Raw genomic sequence first — 26,855 nt, forward strand, 5'->3', positions numbered from 1 at the left:
CTTAGGGTCTACATATAGAGCCTGCTCTTTGTCACCAGTGTACCTAACTGGCATTTGGAACACATTTTACTATACACATTATTTAGTAAGAGTCATTGATGGAATTTAGGTTATATTCCAGATCTTTGAAAGATTAAAACTTTTTTTTTCCCTGGGATGCCACAAAGAATTATTAATAACAGCAGTATTAGAGCTTAGATCCATTGCATGGTCTCTCAGCAGCCTCTTAGTCCTTAAATACTCATCTGACCAAAAAAAAAACTTATTTCAGATTTTGGTTTCAAAATCTTTGATGTATCTATAATGGTAGATGTATAAAGAACATTTTAAATGACCACATCTTGATTTAAAATAATCTTAGATTGGTAATAGGTTTTCCTTTGAGGTACAATGAAAGCCTGCGTGCATACTAATAACGGCATCCCTTGGTATAGGAAACATTCAGGCTTTGTTTGGACTTTGAAAAGAGGACATGATCTGTCAACTTCTCAGCAAGTTTCATGCTAATTTGGTGGGAGAATTGGTCCTGGAATAATATACTACTTGATTTTAAAGAGAGACCGAATAGTTGTGGAGAAGGTTAAAATAGTGAAAACATATTTTAAAAGATTAATTCTTGTTCATTCTTGGTATAATTCTTGAGTGTTCACATCCTGATCATTAAATGGAAGGAACTTTTGAGATTTATGTATATGTGTCCAGGGTAGAGTTTGGGGGTGAATGATGGTATTAGGGGTTGGTGAAATGTCTTATCAGGCACAGTAATAGGTAAGGATTATTCCATTTGAACAGTATGTCCAAATATGTTGGGTAATTAAATTTTAAAAACATGAATTGAGTTCCTGCTATTGTGTAAGCAGTGAGCGATATAAAAATAAGTTGTTTTAGACATTGACGAAGAGAAGATAAAACATAAACACAGTGGAAAGTTTACCACGAAGCTAGTGCAGCTTCAACCCTGAGCCCACTTATTTACACAAGCCTCTTCTAGGCCCCTGGGTGGGGCTTCAGTGATATGTTCAGGTAGTCATTTACAAAATTAAGATATTTTAGCCATAATCAGTAACATTGCTGTCACTTTTGACTCCAGTTTACCCTCCAACATACTTCTAGTTGTGTTGCATTATGTGAGAGTAGCCACAGACATTTTTGGCAGAAATTGTGCAATAGTGCGTTTGTGCTTTGCATCTGTGTTTCTGCCTTCTGCAGAGGAAAACAGTGGAAAGAGTTTGGTTATATACAGATATGGGTACTTAAGTAAGTTGGGGTTCTTTTGGAAAGCCATTAGCCTCACCAAGAATTATGACTCATCTTTAGAAGAAAACAACCATTGATCTACCAAGGACTAAATGTTGGTGAGAGATGACGAGTCACGCTCTGCCTGTTTTATTTCTAAGGTCAGAATCACTTTCCCGCATCACAAATTCTGTAAAATGGCAACATTTCCCATCCTGCTTTCATAATAGTGTCATCTGAGCCATATTAGGTTTCCTGCTTGCTTCCTGTTGGCTAAGTAGAAAAAAGAGAAACAATCTTCTTCTAGATATTTGTTTAAAACTCTGAGGGAAACATTGCCTATTACCAAAAATAGTGGGTTTTTTATAAACATTTTTTTAAATGTTTATTTATTTTTGAGAGAGAGAGAGAGAGCGCACGCGCGAGCGCACAAGCGCGAGCGCGGGGGAGGGGCAGAGAGAGAAGGAGACACAGAATCTGAAGCAGGCTCTAGGCTCTGAGCTGTCAGCACTGAGCCTGATGTGGGGCTTGAACTTGTAAACTGCAAGATCATGACCCGAGCCGAAGTCGGAGGCTTAACGGACCGAGCCACCCAGGTGTCCCAATAAGCTTTTTATTTTGAGATAATTTTAAATATACAGAAAAGTTTGAAAGATAGCACAGAGAATTCCTGTGTACTTCTTACCCAGTTCTCTTAATGTTACCATCTTCTACTGTGCTGTTTGTCAAAACTAAGAAGCCAGCGCTGGCACATTGCTATTAATTAAACTCCATACTTCGCTTGGATTTCCCTAGTTTTTCTGTTAATGGCCTTTTTCCTGTATAATATGGAATACTGTATTATTCCATAATACAGTATGGAATACTTCTGGTCTGTTGTGGTTTCTTAGACTTTCCTGGTTTCCCCTGAGTGACAGTCTTGAGGAGTACTGGTCAGGGGTTTTGCAGGCTATCCTTCCATTTATGTTTGCCTAATGTTTTCCTGACTAGACTGGGATTATGTGTTTGGGCAAAGAATTACTACCACATAGGGAAAGGGGCTCCTCTCATCACGTAGGATGGAGGCATACGATATTGACACGACACCACTGGGGATATGCACTTACTTGCTGGGTTTCTCCAGTAAAGAGTTACCTTTTCTACAATCTGTTCTTTGGAAAGGAGTCACTAAGTCTAGCCTGCATTCGAGAAGGGGGCCTTTTCCTGGAGGGGTGAATTAATATTGTTATTACTACTTAATTTTATATTACTTAATTTTAATATAATTTTATATTTTGTTACTACTTAATATTATTTGGACTTCTTCTGTAAGGAAGATTTGTCCCTTCCCCCCCCCCATTTATGTATTTATATCATTCTGGAATCATGTATATTTTATACTTCGTTATTCATTACCATGTTATTTTGTTGCTCAAATTGTTCCAGCTGTAGCCATTGGAAGCTCCTTCATGTTGGCTCCTCCTGTGTCCCTTTGACATGCAGCCATCCTTTTGTGTTTTTGAGCACATCTTTACTTTCTGGTGCTACAAGATACTTTAAGGTTTATGATGTGTATGTATTTTGTCCTCGCCCTACAATCAGACATACCTCTAAGGAGCCCAGCACGGGGTATGATTGTTGATGCTGGTGTTGTTTTGTTTTAAATATAGAAGAAGAATTCAAATAGCATAAGGCATAGTTCTTTTTGGTGTTCAAACTTTGTTAGATTTGTGAGGTATCTCTTTCTGGTATTTCGCTTTTACTGGCATGCCTACCACATCTTTTCCGCAGTTATGTAATGAATACCATAGAGCCAAGTTGAATACAGAGGTTGAGAGAGAGCAGTCTGTACACGCTGTTTACCCAAAGGGAGAGATACCTGGGGGCTAAAGCCAGGGGAGCCTGATTGGGATATCAACTTGGATATACTGGAGCTGAGGGGAGGTCAGTGAAATGTGGCCTGGGGTCCAGTATGGAGTGACTGGAGTATGTGGGTGGTCACGAACTGGTTTGGGACAAATCTGGTCATCATTGGCCTTCCTGTTATAAGTAGTTATGGATACTCAGGGCTAGCTGTCCCTGAGGCTGCAGTAGAACCATGCAGAATGTTGGTGATTGATCACATTTGAAATAGTTGTCCATTTTGTAAACATGCATTTGCATTACTGCTCTGGAGTATAGGGTGTGGATAAAATATATTCTTGTGATATGCTCATAAAATATCTTAACCAAACATGCATTATTGAATTTTTATTAAAGTCTTATATAAACTACTTACTGTATTATTCTCCGGACAGTGCAGAGATCTTAGAACATCCTAACTTCGTTGATCTCCTTTTGTTGTTTTATGATTGTTGACATGTATTTTAGTTTATCATAGATTTAAAATATGACATCATTTTTGTACAATTTAATATTCATTTGGATTTTTTTCACATATTTGCCATTCCCATGCTCTGTAGTTCTTCCTGCATTACTATACTTTCTTCTGGGATCATTTCCCTTCTGTTTGAAGAATTCCTTTAGTATTTACTTTAGTGCAAGTCTGTTACTATTAAATTCACTCAGTTTTTGTTATTTGTAAATGTCTCTATCTTGTCTTTATTTTAAAAGCGAATTTTCATTAAGGTATAACTCACAGAAAAGTGCATAAATTATAAATGATGAATTTTCACAATGTGAATACACTGTGTAATCAGAATACAGGTCAAGGAACAGGACGTTATTAACATCCCAGCAGACCTGTCTGTATACCCTTTCAGTCAGCAACCACCCTAAGAGTCACCACTGTCATGAATTATAACACCATAAATTTTGCATATATTTGAACCTATGTGTACAGAATTAACTAGTATTATACAGCCTAATGCGTGAGTTTTTTCTCTGAGCTTTCTGAGATTGATCTATATTGTTGCATATAGTTGTAGTTCATTCACATTTTAGTATCATACCCCCTTGTATTAATATACTATAATTTATCCATGGTTGTTTGATTTTTTGGATCCTACATTTGGATATTGAGCTATTGGAAATTATGGAAAATGCTGTTGTGAACATTATTAAGCAGATCTTGGGGTGAATGAATATAGCATTTGTGTTGAGTATATACTTAAAGGTAGAATTGCTAGTTCATAGTAGTTGGGTATTTTCAGTGTTAATAGGTACTGCCAAAAGTTTTTTTCCAAAATGATTGCATCTCACAGACATTTTGTTTTTTAATTTTATTAAAAGATTGTTTTAATGTTCTTATTTATTTTTGAGAGAGAGAGAGAGAAAGAGCGCAAGTGGGGTAGGGGCAGAGAGAGAGGGGGACAGAGGATCTGAAGCGGGCTCTGTGCTGACTTCAGAGAACCTGATGCGGGGCTTGAGCTCGTGAATTGTGAGATCATGACCTGAGAGCCAAAGTTGGACACTTAATCGACCAAGCCGCTCACATGCACCTTTAATTTTAATTTTTTATTTAAAAAAATGTTTAATGTTTACTTATTTTTGAGAAAGAGAGACAGAACACAAACGGGAGAGGGTCAGATAGAGGGAGACACAGAATCTGAAGCAGGCTTCAGGCTCTGAGCTGTCAGCACAGAGCCCAACACGGGGCTCGAACCCATGAACCATGAGATCATGACCTGAGCAACCAAAGTTGGATGCTTAACTGACTGAGCCACCCAGGCATCCCTAATTTTAATTTTTTAAAAAGTTCTTGTTTTAATTCCAGTTAGTTGACATACAGTGTTATATTAGTTTCAGATGTACAATATAGTGATTCAGCAATTCCATATATTACCCAGTGCTCATCACAAGTGTACTCCTTAATTCCTATCACCTATTTAATGCATACCCCCAAGCACCTGCCCTCTGGAGCCATCCATTTGTTCTCTGTAATTAAGTTTGTTTCTTTGTTTATGTGTCTCTGTTTCTCCCTCTTTTTTCCCCCCTTTCCTCATTTGCGTTGTTTCTTAAGTTCCACACATGAGTAAAGTCATATGGTATTTGTCTTTCTCTGATTGGCTTATTTCACTTAGCATAATACTCTCTCTCCATCCATGTCATTGCAGATGGCAAGATTTCATTCTTTTTTATGGCTGAATAATATTTTGTTGTGTGTTTGTAACACTTTTTCCTTATTCATCAATTGATGGGACACTGGGCTGCTTCCATATCTTGTCTGTCGTAAATAATGCTGCTATAAACATAGGGGGTACATGTATCCTTTTCAATTAGTGTTTTTGTAGTAGTAGGGTAGTTCTATATTTACCTTTTCGAGGTGTTTTCCATAGTGGCTGTACCAGTTTGCATTCCCACCAACAGTGCACAATTGTCCCTTTTTCTCTACATCTTCACCAACACCTGTTGTTTCTTGTGTTGTTGATTTTAGCCATTTTCTATGAGGTGACACCTCCTTGTAGTTTTGATTTACACTTCCCTGATGCCACTTCCAAATTTTAAGAATTAAAACCAATCTGGGACATTAGTATGAATTTCATCAGGATTGATTAGTGTCATGTATATGGAAAGGCTATATCACTAATAATAGCAGGATTTGCTGGTCCATATGTAACTTCTGAAAACTGACTCTCAGATCTTTTTATGCTACTTGGGCTAATGTATTTTTAAAAATTTGGGTCTGTTGTCTTTTTTCCTCATATTTCCCATTCATGGCCCGGTCTAATTGGAAGCCAAATTTCTACCCAGTATACTTCTCTCATATCTTGTATTTTTCAGAGATAAAGATATATAGAGAGATAGGTGATGAATAGTGGTAGAATGCCACTGTCACCACAGGTTGTCTGGTTCTGGGCTTGGCCATATCTTCCTGGATTTTAGCAATAATATCATGTTAGAGGAATCGCCCATCCCACGATTTCATTTATTCATTTCACCAGTGTTTGAGTGCCTTCTAAGTGTACTGTACCAGGTTTAAAGATACAAAGAAGAATGAAGTGCACCCATACCTTCAAGAAGATCACAGGTGCATAAACTAACACAGTACAGTTACAGTAATTCTAAAGTGATAGAGACATGTACAGAAAACCGTGTGAGCCTAAGGGAGAGGGTGACTGTGCTGTTGTGATGTAAGGCAGACTTCATAGAGGAGACCAATTTTCTGGAGGCCTTGAAGGATGAGCAGTGGGATAAAGGGAGGACACTTAGGCAGAAGCAACAACAAGTACAAGGTTTAGAAATGTGGAAGAACTATTCAAAGAACAGTAGTACGTAAATTGTAGAATGGCATTTGTGCTGACACCCACTTCCCCATACCAAAAGCAGACACTGTTTCATCAGTCATTGCATTTTTGCTGCTAAATTTATAAGCAGCTTCAGAGTTCTCAGCTTTGCTTCAGGCAGCCACTACCACTTATTTGGAGTTGGCACGTGAAGTTGAACCTGTTTGTCTTCCTTGCAGTGGGCGTCCGCTGTGCCTGGAGCATGGGATGTGTGGGGGTGTGGTGGAGAATGAGACAGACTAGAAAGGTATGTTGGCTGGGATCAGGTTATGAAGGATGTTTTTGTGCTGCACTGTTGAGTTTGTATGTTAGCCTGTATAGGCAATAGAGAGCCATATAAGGATTTTAAGCAGGAAAATGATGTAAGCAGATTACTCTTTTTGGATAGGTAACGATGGGAGTTTTGTAGAAGATGGATTGAATTCGCTAAAAACAAGGGCAGAGACACCAGCAGGCATTTCATACTATCATTAGATCTTAGTAACCTTTAAGTTGCCTAACCAGTTGGGAGTATTTATGGTATGACGGAGGTCTGAACAAGGGCAGACCTCGGGGAGAAAGAGTCCGATTGAGAGCAATCTAGGAAATAGTATAGGATGTGGCCCTTTAGTTTTTTTGTTTTTGTTTTTGTTTTTTTTAAGTTTATTTATTTTTGAGAGAGCATACAAGCAGGGGAGGGCCAGAGAGAGAGGGAGACCAAGAATCCCAAGCAGATTCCATGCAGTCAACGCAGAGCCCCATGTGGGACTCACCAACTGAGAGATCATGACCTGAGCCCAAATCAAGAGTGGGAGGCTTAACCAACTGAGCTACCCAGGCACCCCAGCAGGCCCTTTAGTGTTTGATGTGGGGGTGAGAAAGAGGAAGGAATCTTGGAAGGCTCTCAGACTTCCCACCTGGGTACTTGGCTGTTGGGAAGGCAGGAGAGGCAGCATAGGGTGGGAAGATAATGACTTGTTAGAAACTAAATTGGCCTGGAAAAAATATTTTTCCTGTGGAGTCATATTTATTCCTACCAAGTTCCTTTGCAGATCAACTCTTTAATGTTGCATGGTAACACGGAAGATACAGGAGTAGGCAGTAGAAGGTGTGGTTATAATTCTCAGCTCTGAAGCTTATATCATAACATGTTTGGGTGAGTGAACATGGGTGGTAGTTATGGCAGTATAACTAAAGGAGCTTGCGTTTGCGAATAGAAGTATTTGAGATACCTCTTTGACAAGGTTTCTGTTGACTAGTATGGTCTCATACATGATGCCAGGGTGGGAGAGGAGACTCTAAGCGGAATGCACGTATGAAATGCTTATGAAATGCATGAAAACCAGAATTATTCACTTGACAGGAAATACAGGAATGTTTGGAACTGGCACTTGGTAGTCCTTTTTTTATAACTTAGCTTGGGGAGGTTCCCCTCCAAGTCTTCTTTATTCTTGAATAAGGTGATAGTATGCTGTGATCTCAGTGGATTTCTTCTGAAGCCTCATGAAATTTAAGCAATTAATTTTTCTTTTAAAACATGCTTTATTTTTTTTAAAGTTTATTTTGAGAGAGAGAGAGAGGGCACGCACTTGAGTTGGGGATGGGCAGAGGGAAAGGGAGAGAGGAAGAGAATTCCAAGCAGGTTCCACCTTGTCAGTGAACCATGAGATCATGACCTGACCTGAGATCGAGAGTCGGACACTTTACCAACTGAGTGAGCCACTCAGGCACCCCTAATGCTTGAATTAATATCGGCAGGGAAAATTTTAATCCAAATCCACACTGTTTACAAAAAGAAACACAATTTCCATCATCCCGTCCTCTAACACAGGAGTGTCAGGAATGTGGCTTCTGTATTGTCACTCCTGTCTGTTCCCATGGCAAACCTTGCTAATGGCTGTGGACACCTTCCACCCTGTACTTGCCCTCACAACTCTTCTGAAGATGGTAAGACTGTCATTACCATCCAGTTTGAATTGGCACAAAAGATTAAACCTTTTTGCTATATAAATTTTGTATACGTAAAATACACAAAGATAATACTTGAGTTTTGGTGGAACATGCTGAAATTATTTTTTAGTGGAAAATACTTGACCTTTAATGATTTTTGTTCAATGAGATGATATAAAGTTTAGTTAATTAAGGTTGCTGAATAGAAAGAAAAATCACACTCTAATAATTAAAACATTTTTAAAACTTTCTTTTTAGAACAAGATCAATTTTGGTCACTCTAGAACAGGTTGGGAGGGTGTGGGGTCTGGACCAAACTTACTCCTAGATTGGAGGGTGGCCATGATGATGGTGAAGCCTGCCTTCATGGGGGGACGACAATCAGGGGTGTTCGTTCCACCAGCCAGGCCCCACGATATCCATTTGCAGGACTTGCTCATCTCATGAGCAAGCAGAGCCAGAAAAGGTAGACAGTGATACAGATAAGAGCCAGTAAGTGGTCTATGCTGGGAAAGTCTGGTAGTTGGTTTTAGTCACTGGTGTGAGGTTCAAGGGCTAGACTATAATCCCTAGGAAAGTGACTGGCAATAATAAGCCAAGGTTTTTTGTTTTTGTTTTTGTTTTTTTAAAGATAAGGGGTTTTATTATGGGATCTAGGATACAAAGTAAAGAGTGGGCCTCAAAAATAAAGCAGAAGCCCATATTTCAGAATTAAGATAAAGTTGAGATTTATGGCAAAGATAACTGACATGAAAGGTCACAGAGCCTGGCTTAGGGCAGAGTCTACAGATAGGAGTTAGAAGTTCTCAAGAAAGGAGAGTCAGGTTCTGGAAGGGCCTGTCACATAGACACTGTCTATGAATGAAGAGATGGGTGACATTTTTTCCATAAGTGGTATTAAGATTAGAGGTTTTATTCCTGACCAGGATCAAAGTCAGTTATCTCTAAGAGCAACATCGTGTTACAGAAGCAAACATGTGATGCCTTTATGCTTCTACACTTCTTTAAAATAGTAAGATTATGCTTTAAGTTCTACAAAGTGTGATTAAATGTATTGTTCATATTGATTAGTCAAGGGATTCTTTGTCCTATTAAGAGGGCATAAGGCTCACATTAACAGCATATTTTTTTCTCTATCTGCATTTATTAGTCATGATCAGTGAACAAATAAACCAAAGTGATACTTAGAAAGTTTGTTTTTAGTATTTCCCACTAGTGTGGACTCTGTGCTTCACCTTTAGGCATCCATTGCTTCCCAGCCTCTCCCTTACTGAGCCAGGGGAGACCGTAGGACGACTAGTGGGTCAGCAGCCTGGGTAACTGGTCACAGTTCCTTGACCTTCAATGAATCATTTATCTCTAGAGCTTGAGCCTCCTCAGCTGTAAAAATGAAGGTTTTACACTGGCATTTACAATGTGTTTCAACTACATAAAGCGAATGCTTTGGATTAATTTTAAGTATTAATGAGATATTTCATTAAAAATAATTTATTTTCTTGGAGTTTAAAAGAGCATTGCAGGGGTTGGTTTGAATGGCATGTATTTCTAGAAATGTTCCGGGTAGTTTGGATGGATGCCTTTGGCTTTAATGCATTTCTGGTAGAGGTGTTCAGAGTAGTTCCACTGGTCATAGCATTTCCCTTGAGGTTGATGTCTTATAAAAGTAGAATATCTAAGTGAAGTTTTCAACCAGAGATGTTCAGTGTAGGGAGATGAAAAATTATAGTAACTAGAATCATTCATAGAGTGCTGCCAGTCTTGGAAGGAGCACTTGAGAGGCAAGATAAGACTGCCAAGGGCATGCACTGGCAGTAAAAGGCAACCGTTTACGCTACCCTGAGGAGACAGGGAGGAGAGAGTTGGTGAGAGGGCGAGGACTGAACTCCTTCCTGTGAGTCACATTTCAGAAAAGTTTAATACATTTATGAAAGCTCAGCTGCGTTCTCTTTGGGCCAACACAGTGTGTAGACACACGGGAGACCCCTCGAACTTACAGGCCAAGGCACAGGAGAGGTCCTGTTAAATTATACCTAGGGATCTGAGGGACCCAGTGGTCTGTTGACTTACAGTTTTTTGGGTTTGGAAGACAAGAGTCTTTCAGCTTATTTCCTCCTTGGAGAGAAGGTCAAAGACTTAAATGGCTCATATTAAGCTCATATTAAGTGTTTACTATGAGACCTTCAGTCGGCTAAGCAGTTGGCTTATTGTTGGATTATTACTTTTGATCTTGACAACAACTCCAGGAGATAGGTACTCTTCTTAGCCTCTGCCTTCTAAATGGGAGACTAAAGTATAGAGGCCTTAAACTTAGCCAGCAGCCCACCTGGGATTCAAGCCCCAAGAGTCTGGCCTGGAGCCCTTGCTCTTAACCACTGTACTCCATTACCTTGTGTTCAGTGGGCGAGTTCTGACTCTGGAACATTCTGCATGGGATTCTCCTGTACACAGGGTAGCCTGGGGTCGGGTTTGAGATGGTGAGAGCATGTAATATTGCTTTGACTTTTTCATGGTCTGTGTATTCATTTCCTGTAAGAAGTCATCGCTAATTTCGTAGCTTAAAACAACACAAAATTAGCTTACAGTTCTGGAGGTCAGAAGTCTGAAAATGGGTCTTGTGTGCTAAAATCAAGGTATTTTCAGGGCTATATTTCTTCTGGAGGCTGCAACGGAGAATCTGGTCCTTGCCTCTTCCAACTTCTAGAGACTTTCCATATTCCTTTGCCTGTGTCCCCCTTCCTGCATTCACATGGCTTCAGTCTTTGCTTCTGTCATCACAGCTCCTTCTTGGACTCTCCTGTCTCTCATAAAGCTCTTTGTTACATTGGTCCTGCCTGGATGGTCCAGCATAATCTCGCCATCTCTAGAGCCTTAACTTAATCACAGCTTCAGAATCACCTTGCCATGTAAAGTAGTAAGTTCTGGGACTTTACAGTATTTTTATTTATGGGTTGATTATAGAGATTGCCATTTCAGGCAATCTTTATTTATTTTTGAGAGAGAGAGAGGGAGACAGAGCGTGACCGGGGGAGGGGCAGAGAGAGAGGGAGACACAGAATCTGAAGCAGGCTCCAGGCTCTGAGCTGTCAGCACAGAGCTTGACACGGGGCTTGAACCCACAGACCGTGAGATCATGACCTGAGCCGACATCAGATGCTTAACCAACTGAGCCACCCAGGCGCCCCCAGTTTTGAGTAATACCTAATGACAATTCACTCCCCACCACCTCCTCCTGAGCCATTGCTGAGCTCCAGCTGTTGTTGACCATTTGAGTGTCATCATCCTGGACACCACCACATAAGGAATTGGGGGGAAGCTATGTGTTAGGAACCTCTGCAAAGAGGTATGGAATGAAAGGTAGTAGCTTTTAAAGATCTATACAAGAAGTATAAAAATGAGTTGAATTTTATAGTATTTTTTCATGTGATTTAGCTACTTTTTTATTTCAAAATCGATAACCTCTTTTACATGGTTGTAATCCTAGTAAGCATTTTGCTCTGTTTTTCTTAGGACTCTATTTTAATGTATTTACATTTCTCATCTTTCCACAGGGTTAATAGTGGTAAGCTTAGCTACCAGTTGCTGAGCTCCTGCAGTAGGCATTGTGCAGAGCCCCTCAGAACATTTTTTTTCCATTTAATTTTCATGTAAGCCCGTGAGGTAGATACTATTCCTTTTTTTTTTTTTTTTTTTTTTTTTTTTTTTTAAGTAGATGAGAAGGTGGAAAACCCTGGAAATATTTTACTTTAAAGTTACATCACAGGGGCACCTGGGTGGCTCAGTTGGTTAAGCATCCAACTCTTGATTTTGGGTCAGGTCATGAACTCAAGGTTTATGGGTCTGAGCCCTGTGTCAGGCTCTACGTTGACAGTGTGAAGCCTGCTTGGGCTTCTTTTTGTCTCCCTCTCTCTCTGTCCTTCCCCCATGCATTCCCTCTCTGTCTTTCAAAAATAAATACACAAATATTTTAAAATTACATCACACTATTAGTAAGTATGGAAGTGAGATTTGAACCTAGGACTGTCCAAGTCTAAAGGCTTGCTCTTGTTATTCTGCCACACTGCCTTCCCAAGGCAGCTAAGAGAAAGGGTAATTATCAACAGGTGTGAAGAAGAAAAGGCTATAGCACTGGGCTTTTGTGGTAGTGGAACATCAGATTTTATTTCATTCTTCCTGACAGCCAGGCCAAGAAGAGGAGCTTGATGAACACACAGTCTTTGTTTGGTTAGCAAGTATACCAATTTTCTCCCATATCTAAATTCCTGTTAATCTTTCAGTAGCTATACTAGTGAGATTGTATGGCATAGTGGATAATGATTTGATCATTTAACAAATAAAAGATCCTTTATATGACTGTTTCTTGTGTCAAGTGTATAGATCTTTTTTCACTATAAATGTTACTTGGTAAAAAATTTTTGTTGGGGGACATAGGTATAAGCTAATGATTGTACAGTTTCAGTGTCATAACTTTTGACACTGAAACATCTGGTCGTGGATTCTGAGCCTTTAACGGCCATGATGTTTAAGAAACTCAGGTGTGGTTAGGCTGTAGGGATTATTTTATTATTAAACTTTGGTCTAACTGTTCAAAGTTGTACTTTTTCTCTAGTTTTCATATAAAAATTGTCCCAAAAGTGTACCTAATATATTTGTCTCTTACAGAGTATGAGTTCTGGGTTTTTTTTTTTACGTTTATTTTTATTTATTGAAGTAATTTCTACACCCAACATGGGGCTGAAACTCATGACTCCGGGATCAAAAGTTGCATGCTCTTCTGACTGAACCAGCTAGGTGCCCTCAGGGTATTTGAGTCTTGAACTTAAGCTTGATGTTGATTGGTTTGAATCAAGTCTTTGAGAATGCTGTTCCTGAAAACATGGCTTGTCCAGGGTGTCATTCTTCCCTTCTCACCCTGCTCCATTCCCAGTACAATCCATTAGCAAATCCTGTTAATTCTGCTTCTAAATTATATCTTAATTCTCTGCTTCCTGGTCACTGCCACCACCTGGGCTCATTGCTTTTCCCCAACTCCACCCCTGTTTGCCATCCCCCCTCCTTCATGCTTTCACCTTGACCCTCCACAGAGCAGGACCAACCGGGAAACCCACCTTGAATCAGCTCATGCCCTTGCTTAATCTCCTCCAGTAGCTTCCCATTGTCCTTAAAATCAAATCTAAACTCCTTACACTGTCCTGAAAGGCCTGTGTGATCTACCCCTGCCTGTCTTTCTAAATGCATTTTTATGCTCCCCACCCCCCCCCCAAACACCTCCAGGGATCTAGAACAGGTTTTTCTGTCAACCCTGTAGTTAGACGCTACCCAACATCATGATCTCTATTTAAATATCTTGTCTGACCACTGTAAATTGGATCATTTCTGTTATTTTCTCTCTCTCCCTTTTCTGTCCTTAATAGCATTTATTACCAGTTGTAGTTATTTTATTTGTTTCTTTGGGTCTGTGTTCGCTGAACGTAAGCCGTATCCCTCCCTCATGCATTCCCTCTCTTTCAAAAAGGGAGCAAGGACTATGTGTGGCTTGGTTGCTGCTATATCATCAGTATTTTAGTACTTAGTAGGTGTTAGCAAATATTTATTCAATGAATGAGGGGGCAGAGGCAAGCTGACAGGAGGACAGGGTTTATCTATTGATACTGATGCTCAGTTTCAGCATGAAAAAAAGAACATACTTTCACAGATGGACCCAAACATTGCCCACATTTGGTCCCATGGGAAAATTTGGAGAATAATTCTGAGAGCTATTTATTTATCATAAAGATTATAGGGGCCCTGTGTCTTTTTGGTGGGCATTGTGTGCCACCTTCTTATTCAGCTAATTTGAATCATACTCATAACGTGGCTGTGTGACAGACAATTCAGCTGCACACTGAGGTTTCTACTAGCTTACAAGTATTATTCATCTACATGAACATCTTGAATTTTTTCTGAAACTGTACCTTAATTTCTACCGTGTAGTTGTGTGGTTCATCAAATTTTGTGATTCCACTGAGGTGAGGCCATTTCAGAGAGTGTGCTGTGTTAGGCCTAAATCTGAACAGCCAAGACTGTGAGTGGTCTTTTTTTTTTTTTTGTAATGTTTATTTATTTATTTTGATAGGGTATGCATGTGTATGGGGGCGGGGGACAGGCAGAGAGAGAGAGAGAGGAAGAGAAAGAATCCCAAGCAGGCTCCAAGCTGTCAGCACAGGGCCTGATGCTGGGCTTGATCTCCCAAACCATGAAATAGTGACCTGAGCTGAAATTAAGAGTAGGATGCTTAACCAACTGAGCCACCCAGGCGTGGTCTTCTAAGACCAGAGTGGTCTTCTAAGGTTTGTTCACCAAAATGCTCTTTCTGGTAACATTGAGTAGACTTGTTGAATGGAAGCATCTGATTACTAACATTTAGGATTTAAAATGTTTGCATTGTATTAGTTGAGGATTTCTTTATGACAGACATTTTACATTAGGGCTGGTTTGTTTCTTTTTTAAAAAATTTTTTTTCAACGTTTTTTATTTATTTTTGGGACAGAGAGAGACAGAGCATGAACGGGGGAGGGGCAGAGAGAGAGGGAGACACAGAATCGGAAACAGGCTCCAGGCTCCGAGCCATCAGCCCAGAGCCCGATGCGGGGCTCCAACTCACGGACCGTGAGATCGTGACCTGGCTGAAGTCGGACGCTTAACCGACTGCGCCACCCAGGCGCCCCAGGGCTGGTTTGTTTCTTAAAGCCATTTTATGTCAGTTTATAGGAAGGTTGATTTTTCCATTTCCTAGGACATGAAGGAACTTGTCTAGTAAATCTTAAGAGCAGATCAGATATTTCAGAATCAGTTAAAAAGAAGGACCTAAAAAAATTCAGCCTTGATTCTTCCAGCATTATTAAAATGCTCATTCCTTTTGGGAAACAGTGAGCTGAAGTTTTGGCTTGCTATGCATATCATCCCTCTTCTTAGAGTGTAAGTACAATGATAATGTTGGAGAATTTTGAAACCTAATGTTTAAGTATCATTTCAGATATTTCCTTTTATTTTACATCATCAGATAGTTAATCTAGCCTTTTAATTAACCTAATAATAATCAAGTTGTTAGAACTTTAATTGTTGAAAGAAAGAATTCACTGCATTTAATAATCTGAAACCTTGGTTAGGCTTACCATCAGCTTAGTTTACTGTACTTGTAGAAAGTGAAGTTATATGATTCTAGGTTTTAGAGGGATTCCTTAGGTTTAGTTTTGGAAAACAGGTGGTTGACCTTTGACAGAGGACTCAAAAGTTGTCAAATGAAAATTTCTTAGTTGCTACTCTAGCAGTTTCCAACTGTTAAATTGAGGAATACATTTTCCCATTTCCCCAGATACAGTATTATAATTGGTAGGTAGCTGGGATAGCACCTCTGCAATCCCCTATCCTAACCCCAGTGGCCACTGCAAGTGGGAATGGAGGACAGGTCATGACAAAGGTCAGGAGCCTTAGAGTCTACTCTTAGCTCTGTCATTTTGTGCAAGTCATTTGACTCCTCAGGCTCAGATTACTCATTGGTAAAATGAATGGATTGGGCAAGATCGTTTCCAAGGTTCCTTTTAGTTTTGCTGTCATGTAATTAGGATTTTTCTGATTCCTGGGTCAGAGTCTGGGCAGGGATTTGGATGGCAGAATAGTGTAAGTGGTCAAGCATTTCGTAGTTAACCACATTGCTGTAGTTGCATGATTTAGTCACTGGGTCATATTGAATAAACAGAAGTGGTTGTGCACTCTCACAAAAATAGGAAATAATTTTCAGTTTTATAATAGAGGTCATTGAAAAAAATCTTATTTCATAGGACTCACAAGTCCTTTTGACATCACTCTGTCATTCTTTGAGTACTTCATTACTTTCTGGTGGAAAAAGATGTTCCAGCTTATCTTGTAATTCCTCTGTCCCATCTGTGGAGTCAGCCAATCCCAAGTCCTGGTTCCTTTGAGGGAGAATGGGCTAGGTGTGCTCTTGCAAAATGGGGTACTATTGCTTCTCCCTCTTTTGGAAGAGAAGCTAAGGAGTATGTTTTTTTTGAAGTTAGATAATACCTTTAATTCCAGTTTACCACCACAGGCTCTTCCTCTCCTTCCCACATGTTAGGATTGTATGCTCCTTCTCCCTCAGTTCATAATTCCCAGCAATATCACTGTATTTATTTGCTCAGTGCTACAACACATACAAAATAGTTTCAAAAATTTTTACCAACTATACTACCAACAACAAACCTTCTACGTAAAATTGTAGATTTCTTTGCAATTCTCTTTACCTTAAGAATCTGTCATACTGAAGATGTACTTCCATGTACTTTCAAACAGTTTGTTCTCTGTTATAGTTGTCTTAACACTGTGTTTCCCCCTCCTTCCTTCCCTCCCCTCCCCTCCCCTCCCCTCCTCTCCCCTCCCCTCCCCTCCCCTTCCCTTCCCTAGACACTCTAAATGTTTGTTGAGAGGTAGTCTGTGCCTTTCTTTGAGCTGCTCCTGTTCACAATACTTTGCTAGGTTAAGTTAATCACCCTTTCTGTAGGAGTCAAGGATAATTAACCTACCAAAAGCACTGATGTTCTGAGCAGTCATATACACATACATAAAACTGTATAATATATATAAAATTCTATATTATACAGTTTCATGTAACAATATATGAATATATAAATAACAGTTATGTATTTATCAAACCATAGTATATAAAACCTTTATATATATATTTTTTCAATATATGAAGTTTGTTGTCAAATTGGTAAAACCTTTATATATTAAACCCATTTGATCTGTATGTTCATGTAATCTTTATTTATTGCTCGTTAATCATTTTTAATTCACAGAACCTGTGGTCACTTATCTTCTGGTCTCAATTTCAGCCAATATTTCACATTAGGATTGTTAGGTCATCAGAAATTGTGGGTTTCAGTTTTTTCATTTTAAGAGTCAGGAGGCACATAAAAAACATTATGTTTTCTGTGTGTGTGTGTGTGTGTGTGTGTGTGTGTGTGTGTGTGTGATATCATAAACTCTAAGGTGTATAAATTCTCATTAAGCATTAAAGAAAAAACGCAGACTGATGGAACAACCACTGTGGGTTAGGGCTAGGTGTGGGGGTCATAGCCTGGAGAGAGGAAGCAGTTAGGGGGAAGGATAATGTTATTGGAGGAAAGGAGGTAGAGATTAATGTATGTTTGAAGTGAGGACAATGAGATTTAAGATGTGTGGACTGGGGAAATTACATTTTTTAGTACCCAATATAAATGTGTAACCTGTTCTTTTTGTTAAAACTACTTAATAAGTGATCTTTAAGATAGGTGTTTTTTATTGAAAAAGTATGTTTTATTCATCCAAAGCGAAAGAAATATATAATTTTACATGTTCCTTGGTGTTCAGTCTCAGTGATGAAGAGAAAATGTTGCTGCAGCCAAATATTGTTCAATTCTAGTTATTGATTAGGTGATCCTCTATTGGAAAAATTACTAAGTTAATTATGTGGTTTTGTCTAATCATTAATCAAAGAAAAACAACCATCATGTATTAAAGAAACTATTAGTTTAAGACATTTATGCTTTCATTGAAATGATCACTGTACCTTTAAACTGGAATATATGTTTGGAAAGAAGCCCAAGAGTCTTTAAAGATTTTTTGAAGGTATTTTAGAGGATTTTAAAAGGTACCTTTTAAATACCTTTAACGTATTTTAAGATATTTTTAAAATAAATTAAGATTTTGATAAAAATATTTTTATTTTACTTTCATTAACTTGTATATATGCATATTAAATATGTGTGTGTGTTTTAGATCTTATTATAATTGAATATATTCTTCCCATCTTTCTATTACTTTGTTTTGGTCCTATTTAAACAAATCCCTAAGCAGGACTTTCTACAATGTTTGGTCATTCTAGCATCTTTTATTTGCATAGCTTTTCATAGATATAATGAAGCCATGCCAGAGTAACTGAGATATTTTTATCAGTATGAAAAAGCTAAAATCCTTTGAAAGTAACTTTTTGTATTTTTATTACAGGTAAATTGGGATACTCACATTGTACAGAGACAGAGGTAAGAGAAACACTCAAAAATTTGTTGGTAAAGCAGGTTTGCAGTTCTTTAGACTAACTTAAGTATTGAACTATCACTATGGATTTTTGGCCTTCTGACAAGGATATGTTGAGAGCAGGTGTATATCTTTTACATTTAAGAAGAGTAAAATGTGGAGAAAAATCAGTTATATTGTTTCTTTATATATTTTTAAAAGATTTTAGTTTTAAGTAATCTCCACACTCAATGTGGGGCTAAATGCTCCACTGACTAAGCCAGCCAGGCGCCCCACTCCTTGCCCATATTTTTAAAAGTCTAGGGTGTGTTAAAAAGATTAGTTTAATCATGGTTGTAAAATTTTCCCATGGTATTATTTGCAAAATTGAGATACTAAGATTCAGAGCCCTTAATAAGAAATAGTTTAAGTTCAGTTTTTTTCATAATCCAATCTGATGTGTCATAATCATTTAAATGTGTTGGAATCCTCTGGACCTGTCTTGGTGTAGGAAAAAAACAGGGGCTTGGAAACAGTATTCTAGTAAGATTAATAATGAATTAAGTGCTTTGTTATTTGTATAAACAGATTTAGTACTTTTTAATAATTTAGTTCAAAATTCTGACTGTGAATTTTAAGGAATTTCCATGTGATTCCCTGTGTTCCTTGCAGGAATTTCAAGGGTAACACTGAAATATAAGGGTAGCATCCATGAAGTATGTATATGTGGTGTTCTTTTTAGGAACTGTACATCTTTACATTAGGAATCTTGGGTATTTATTAATGGCAATGACTAATAAAGGATTTAAGAAGTTACTTTTTTTAATTTGATAACCTGTCTACTGTTGTAGGTTTTAGTAAATTTCAACTGTTATTTTAAGTAAAATGCAAGCTTTCTAAGGGATTGTATTGTATAATAAAGAAGCAAAAATAATTTTTTTTTGCATTCAGAAGTTACTATTTTTTAAAATGTTTATTTTGAGAGAGAGTGTGAGCGGAGGAGGGGCAGAGAAAGAGGGAGAGACAGAATCCCAAGCAGGCTGTGCACCATGAGTAGAGAGCCCAGTTCAGGGCTCAAACTCACCAACTGTGAGATCATGACCTGAGCTTAAATCAAGAGTCAGACGCTTAACTGACTGACTCAGATGCCCCTATGGTTTATTTTTGTGTCTTCAGCTTTGGGAGTAGAGATAATTTTTTTCCAAATTAGCTCAAAAAATAGGCAAGAACGTAATAAAAAAAAATTTTTTTTTTTGTGAGAATTTTTGAGTAATACAAAGAAGTGGGGCTTGATTGGAGTCAGAAGATAAAATTTCTCTCTGTGGTTTCTGGTGTGCGTCTTTCTAGGTATGTAATTTTGAGCAGTAATTTTTTTCTCCCAGAACTTTGGCTATCTTATCTGTAAAATGTTAATCATAATTCCTATTAACTTCATGGGTTGTGAAATTTTAAAGAGCAAATATATGTGAAAATGTTATACAAACCCTGAAGACACTATATATGTCAAGATGTCAAAGTCTCATTATTCTGTCTTATTATGTTGTATTGCCATAAAATCTGAATGGTTATAGCATTTTGTTTAGTACTTGTTTTGTATAGGAACATCACTCATTTTATCTCCATTGTCTCGTAATTAGTAGCACTTATTCTTTGACCTACACCTTGGGTAACCAGAAGCATTGGAATCTAAACAGAACTCTCATTCAGGATTTTTAATAATCATTTAAAGAGGAAAAAAATCACAAGAAGATAAGATCAATCTGATTAATTTAGTTTACAAAATAGACTTGGGGTATTTTCTAGGGGTAACAGTGGTTGCTTCCTCTGGCAAAGAGACTGGAATTGTGGGTGGGGATTTATCTATATTGTTTGAATTTTTTAAAATTAGAATGTCTTAACATATTACTTTATTAAAATCATAAAATGAAGGAACAGTAGAGGCAATGGGAACTGTTTCAAGAAGTTTGGTGGCTTGAGAGAAAGAGGGTACAGCTTAAGTAGGAAGTTTTGTTTTTTAGGAACGATGGTACTTGGGGAGGTGGGGGGTCGCGGTGGTAAGGAAGCAGGAGGGAATAGGCTGGAATCCAAGTTAGAGAGTGGATATATGCTGTAACTAGATGTAGGACTACATTTGGCTTGACTAGAATGATGGTTCTCCAAGTGTGGTGGGAGGACTCGGGGGTGGGGGTGTGTGTTCCTGACACCCTTTCAAGACCCAGCTATTTTTGAAGTAATACTAAGACATTACCAGCCCTTTTATTTACTTTGATTCTCTCGAGGATACAGTGGTATTTTCCTTGGCCACCTATGACATACCACACCTCAGAAGCAGAGGCAAGATCTAGCCAGCTTTTGTTAAGCATGACCTTCAATAGTTTTAGAAAAATGTGAAACAGTATCACCCTTCTCATTATTTTTTTTTTGAAAATAGAGTTTTTCCCCCATAAAAATGTTACTTATATTAACATATTTAATATTTTCCAGTGATTTAAGTGATTAAAAAATTTCTCAGTTTTAATTTCTGATACAGGAGATATTGGTAGATTATGGCTCACATACACAAAAGCTCCTTGGATTCCTCAGTAGTTTTTAGAGTGTAAAAGGGTCACAGTCTGAGAGCTGCTGGGCTCTGCAGTGTGGTTATAGTGGGTATTTTTTCCTGAGAAACAGAATTGAAGGCTGAAAGCAGTAAAACCACAGTCTTGAGGAAGACCATGGGAAATTGAGGGAATCCTTGATAATAAGGATTTAAGCCAGTCTTTTCTGTCCATGAGATGACAGGGTCATTTCTGAGAACGAGGTTATCCTGGATCAGAACGGTGATTGCTAGAGCCTCTTTTGCCCTTTCATTGGTCTTCTGTTGAGAGGAAATGCTCATCACGCTCTGGCATTAAGTGCAGACCAAAGTAAGGGCTGCTAACAAGTTGTAGGCGAGTGGAACTGTGAAGGGCCCTGGATAAGGTGGAGTAGCACGTTGCTTGCTCCACATTGCAGTGCAGGTTCACGCCCCAGGAGCCCATATGTTGGGTGTTTGTGCTTGGGCCCAGCTCTGGCTCCACCCTTTCCCTTCACTTCTCGGCCTCAAGATTCCTCATCTGAGAGATGGGTGAATACAGAGTTTAGCATAAAGCCTGGCTTAATGAATGTAGCTTCGGAGGTGTATAGTTTCCTGGGACAGAGAAAGTCATCTTCCTGAGCAAGGCTCATGGACTACTAGGACCCTCAGGTGACTGCTAGGGAAAGCAGAATCCCTTTACATCATCAGGACGTATAACTTGAAGTGTTCAACTATGTTATTTTAATAGGTTTTGTAGTATATAGAAATCATATTATGAATTGTTTTCTAGTTTTACTTACAATTCTCTTTTTAATACTTTTCCTGTATTCAGAAAAACCAAACAAAAGTATGAGTTTAGAGAAAGCAAGGAGGCCATAAGTAGGCGTTCAGTCAACTTTCATGTGATCTTGTACCTCAGTATAGCTTAATGTTTCTAAAATATCAAGTATTGTACCTTATTTCTCACTGTTTGGAAAATTTCTTTAGTGTACTTGATTATACTAGTGTTTTCCAGTATTTGAACTCATTAAGGGAAATCTTTCATATAGTTTGTTTTATTTTTTTTAATGTTTTATTTTTGAGAGAGAGAGAGTGTGTGCATGAGTGGGGGAGGGGGCAGAGAGAAGGGGACAGGGGATCTGAAACAGGCTCTGTACTGACAGCAGAGAGCCCGATGTGAGGCTCAAACTTACAAACCATGAGATCATGATCTGAGCTGAAGTCAGACACTTAACCAACTGAGTCACCCAAATGCTTTCATATAGTTTGTTTTAAAAGACGTTGCAAAGTTTTTTACTTTAATAGGCAATTTAATTTTTTCCTGTATCTCTTTTCCATTTTTTGAAGGTATAATTTGCATACAGTAAAACTTACCCTTTTCAGGGTAAGTTCTTTGAGTTCTTTGAGTTTTGAGAAACATTAAGTTGTGCTAACCAACTCCACGATCAAGTTCTGTCATTCCCCAAACTCCTCCAGTGGCTTTTGGTGGTCATTCCCTCACCTCCCCCACTCCCTGCCTCTGTCAACCACTGATCTGTATTTTGTCCTTTCATTTTGAGAAGGGCATATAATTTCAACAGTACATTACCCCTGCTTCTCCCTCTCTAGAAGTGCTCACAGCTCAGCCTGGTCATTTATAAACTCTTGATGACTGACCTGTTCCTGTGGGTACTAAGAGGCAGTTATGTTCCACAGTTTGAGGGAGCTTTTACCCATTTTACAAGTTTTTCCTACTGCCATTATTTAAATAATTTTGTGGGTTGTACTTTTATATTTGAAGAAAATTGCTAAGCACTTAATGCTAAAACATAAAGGGTTTGAATTTTTCAAGTATTTTAATTGAGGCATTTTTATTGTTGTTTTCAGCTTTCCAAATTTTATCACATCCCTGTTTGCTATTAACCACCACTAACTATGAAGCACTGAGGCCCTTTCCCTTTAGCAGGGAAGAAGGTTAAATGAATAACTAGAACAATCCTCTTGTTCCCTTGGTAGATTAGCTGCTTTAAGTGGAATAGGTTAAAACATTATATAAAGTTTTACCAGTACTTTAATCTTGATAAAGCTAGTTTCTAAAAATCGTAGTGGAGCAGGAAAATGTAATCTTTACTGTGGGAAACTATAAAAGATTCATGTTTACATCTTAGGAATAGAGTTGATATATACTGTACATAAATACTTATTCTGTCTCATTCCCACATTGAATCTTAAAAAAAAATACTTTAGAGCTAACTGTATGCTAAGTACTGTTGTAGACATTAATTTTATCCTCTTAACTAACTTAAAAACAAATTTTAGAAATGAGAGCTGAGGTATAAAGAGGTTAAGTAACTTGCCCAAGGCCATATAGCCAGTGTGTTGCAGAACCACTTCCCTTCGCCTTAAATTTGTTTGTCTTTATCCAGCCTTTATTTATCTGCAGTGTAAGGCATCTACATAATGCTGGCAATTAGTTTAGAGCCCCATTCGGGACAGTGAAATGGCTGTGTCTCCTTATTCTGTATGTGTCTTTTACCTGTGACTACAATTCCTGGCATTGTGTAGCCAGGGACTGTGTTCCTGCCCCACGTAAACTGGGACTGTGTTCTTGCTCGATGTAAACTGGGCAAAGGAATGGTTGCAGTCCCTGAACCTTCAACCCTGTTGGTTAGACGAACATAGAGTTCTGTAGTGTAGTAATTTGTGAAGTAGTCTGATTCTAACTTACTCAGAATGACTCAAGAATTGTTCTATATATTTGAACCTCCTGGGAAACCAGACTAACTAGAATTAGTCTGCTTTGTGGGGGAGCCCAAATATATCAGAGCTAGTGCCTTGGACTTATTCCATTTTGATTACATACAGTTTTTGACACAAACAGGATTATATGAAAATTTTTTATGTTTCCTGAGCAGCCTAAAATAAACTGCCAAAGGTAGTATGTGGGAGTTTGCTGCTTTAACACAGAGTATAACATTTAAAAGTTGCCCATTTTGTGTTTAGCTAAATCAGCCCACTGCCCTTTGATTTCATCTCTGGTTCATGCAGACCCATGGTGACCGTGGGATGAGTAATGCCTCATTTAATTGACATTTGATAGCCCTTAGTTAACTTCAAAAGTAACTTAAAAATGTAAGTTGAAGAAGTATGTTCAGTTAACCCTTGAGCAACTTTGACTCCCCAAAAAGTTAACTACTAATAACCTTACCAACAGATCCTTTTTACATTTGTGCATAACTACAGCTGCATAATGAGCTTGTTTAAATGATTATGAGGTTAGTATTTGATACCAAACTAATTAAATCTTAAAGCAGAAACAAAAAGACAATTACTGTCAGATCTGTTCTTTCAGTGGATTTTAAACCTTACTTTAAAGTTTTATAAATGGAATTGCATGACAAGAAGTTAAAATAATGATATATGTTCTATAAAAAGATTGGAAGAATAAGCTCCATTAACTGCAGGTAACAATAGCATTTTCTCCTTGGTCAGTAGACCAAAAGAAATGGGAAGGCTGCTCATACTCTACTTGCTGTGCTTTTGGATTAAAAACCCCAAACATGCCTGAATTTACATGGCCTTTTGGTTGACTTCAACTTAAATGGTTTGGAAATTAGCTTGTGTGTCTGCAGAGTAAATTGTGTCTACCTTTGAGTTGCTGCTTCTGAGTATGAATATTAGTAGAGGTTAGTAGTGAGGTTTAATGGTGTGATAAATAGATAATCTCATTTGGATTACATGTGTCATCAGATAGAGACTGGCATATTATGTTAGTTACTTGTTATATTTGAAATTCATTTCACCCACCTTCCTTGCCTTTCTTTCTTCCTGCCTCTCTTTCCCCTCTACCCTCCCTCTTCTCATAACATTTATTACCAAAATGTCTTTCTGTGTTGTAGTCATAGATGTCTTAAATACGTGGTTTGACCATAGGATACAAAATTTATACAGGTAGTATTCCTTTGTATAGTTTTTACTATATTTGGAGACCAATAACAATTATATATGTATGTCTGGCAGAGGATTTCAGAATAGCTCAGATTATCTGAGAGTAAACATAGTATTCTTGACTGAGTAGAAAGTTTACACTATAGGAATCTGAAGCACCTGTAAGTACTTTGATAATAGAGTAGAAGGTTTTCATTATAATTTGCCTTATCAGGGAGCCATATCAATCTGCCTTAATGAAAAGTTTAAATTTTTAATAAAATAAAACAGTATTTTTCAGCACAGAGACTACAATGCTGATAGATCAAGGTGGGAAGGGGCTAGATTTTTTTATTGCTTTTTTTTTCTTTTATTTAATGTTTGCTTTTTTGAGAGAGAGAGAGAGAGAGTGAGAGAGAGAATATGAATGAGCAGGGGAGGGGCAGAGAGAGAAGGAGACAGAGTCCAAAGCAGGCTCTAGGCTCTGAGCTGTTAGCACAGAGCCTGATGCAGGGCTCGAACCCACGAACTGCGAGATCATGACCTAAGCCAAAGTCAGATGCTCAACTGACTGAGCCACACAGGCTCCCCTTTATTGCCTTTTTCAAAGTACCTTTATTCTTTGTAGAAATGTTATATATTCACTTTAAAAATTAGAACATTGCAGAAAGATATGAAGACGAAAGTAACAAACACTTCATACCCTACCATCTACTGGTAATGGCTGTTTATTCTTTTAGACGTCTTCCCATATTTATATAACAAAGTTGACTTAATCATTGAGCATATATTGTGTACTGCTTTCAGAGATACATGTATCTTTGCATAAAAGACAAACTTGGCTTTAAGGAGTTAGCCAGACAGAGGGAAAGTTTTAGATATATGGGTAGAACTTTCCACGCAGAAGGGAATCACAGTGAGAACTCTTAAGAGATCAAACTTTTTTTAAAACTGACAGAACACCAGGCTTTCTGAAGCATAGAGAATGTTAGGGAGAGTTGTAGGAAATGTAGGGAAGACAATGTGGTGCTGGGTCTTATAGACCATACTGAAGATTAGATATAGGTCCAGTTTCTCTTCAAGAGAAGAAACATTTTTGTCTGAAATTTTCTTCTATTTCTTAGGGTTATTCTTTTGATGTGTATTCTTTATTTGCTGTTTGCTTATATTTTTTGCATATTTATATATTTGTATTTCATCGGTTTATGTATCATTTCATTAAATTGTTACTGTAATCACATAAGAGCTGTTGCATACCTGGGTTTGGGAACAAACCTTGCAGACCAAATTTAAGCATAAGCATGTTTAAGGTAGACATATGGCTCACCTGGTAGGGGGCAAAAATGCACTGATGACCTAAAGAGTAGCTTGTCCATTCATGGCTAGTAGTAGTCATGGAGCCCAGTCAGTGTAATCTAGAATGACTGGGGAATGTGAGATGGACAGTCAGAGAGCGGCTGATTAGGAGAGCTTCCATTGTTCAGGATGGTGTCTCTTTTAACATTTATTTATTTTTGAGAGAGAGAGAGACAGAGCATGAATGGGGGAGGGGCAGAGAGAGAGGGAGACACAGAATCGGAAGCAGCTCCAGGCTCTGGGCCATCAGCCCAGAGCCTGACGCAGGGCTCAAACTCACGGACCACAAGATCGTGACCTGAGCCGAAGTCGGACGCTCAACCGACTGAACCACCCAGGCGCCCCCAGGATGGTGTCTCTTGACATCATCCCTCCATTTGGTAGAGATTTTTACTGTATTTGGCAGATACTATAAAACACAGTGTAAAGGGGCGCCTGGGTGGCTGAGTCGGTTGAGCGGCCGACTTTGGCTCCGGTCATGATCTCGCGGTCCGTGGGTTCGAGCCCCGCATCGGGCTCTGTGCTGACAGCTCAGAGCCTGAGGCCTGTTTCAGATTTTGTGTCTCCCTCTTTCTCTGACCCTCCCCTGTTCATGCTCTCTCTCTCTGTCTCAAAAATAAATAAAAATGTTAAAA

At 38.5% G+C, this 26,855-nt stretch overlaps 1 protein-coding gene across 11 annotated transcripts in view; it reads left to right on the forward strand.

Moving 5' to 3' along the window:
* SPIRE1 (spire type actin nucleation factor 1) overlaps nt 1-26,855 on the forward strand; it is a 201,446-nt gene that overhangs the window by 5,143 nt on the left and 169,448 nt on the right. For 10 of the 11 annotated variants that reach the window (XM_045041860.1, XM_045041861.1, XM_045041858.1 and 7 more), the window contains exon 2: nt 18,393-18,427. In XM_045041860.1, coding sequence (XP_044897795.1) covers nt 18,393-18,427 — 35 coding nt within the window. Of the gene's footprint in view, nt 1-11,261; nt 11,281-18,392; nt 18,428-26,855 lie in introns of those variants that run through there. The other variant, XM_045041862.1, reaches the window with a different exon arrangement.

This window comes from Felis catus, chromosome D3, assembly GCF_018350175.1.
Source record: "Felis catus isolate Fca126 chromosome D3, F.catus_Fca126_mat1.0, whole genome shotgun sequence".
NCBI lineage: Eukaryota > Metazoa > Chordata > Mammalia > Carnivora > Felidae > Felis > Felis catus.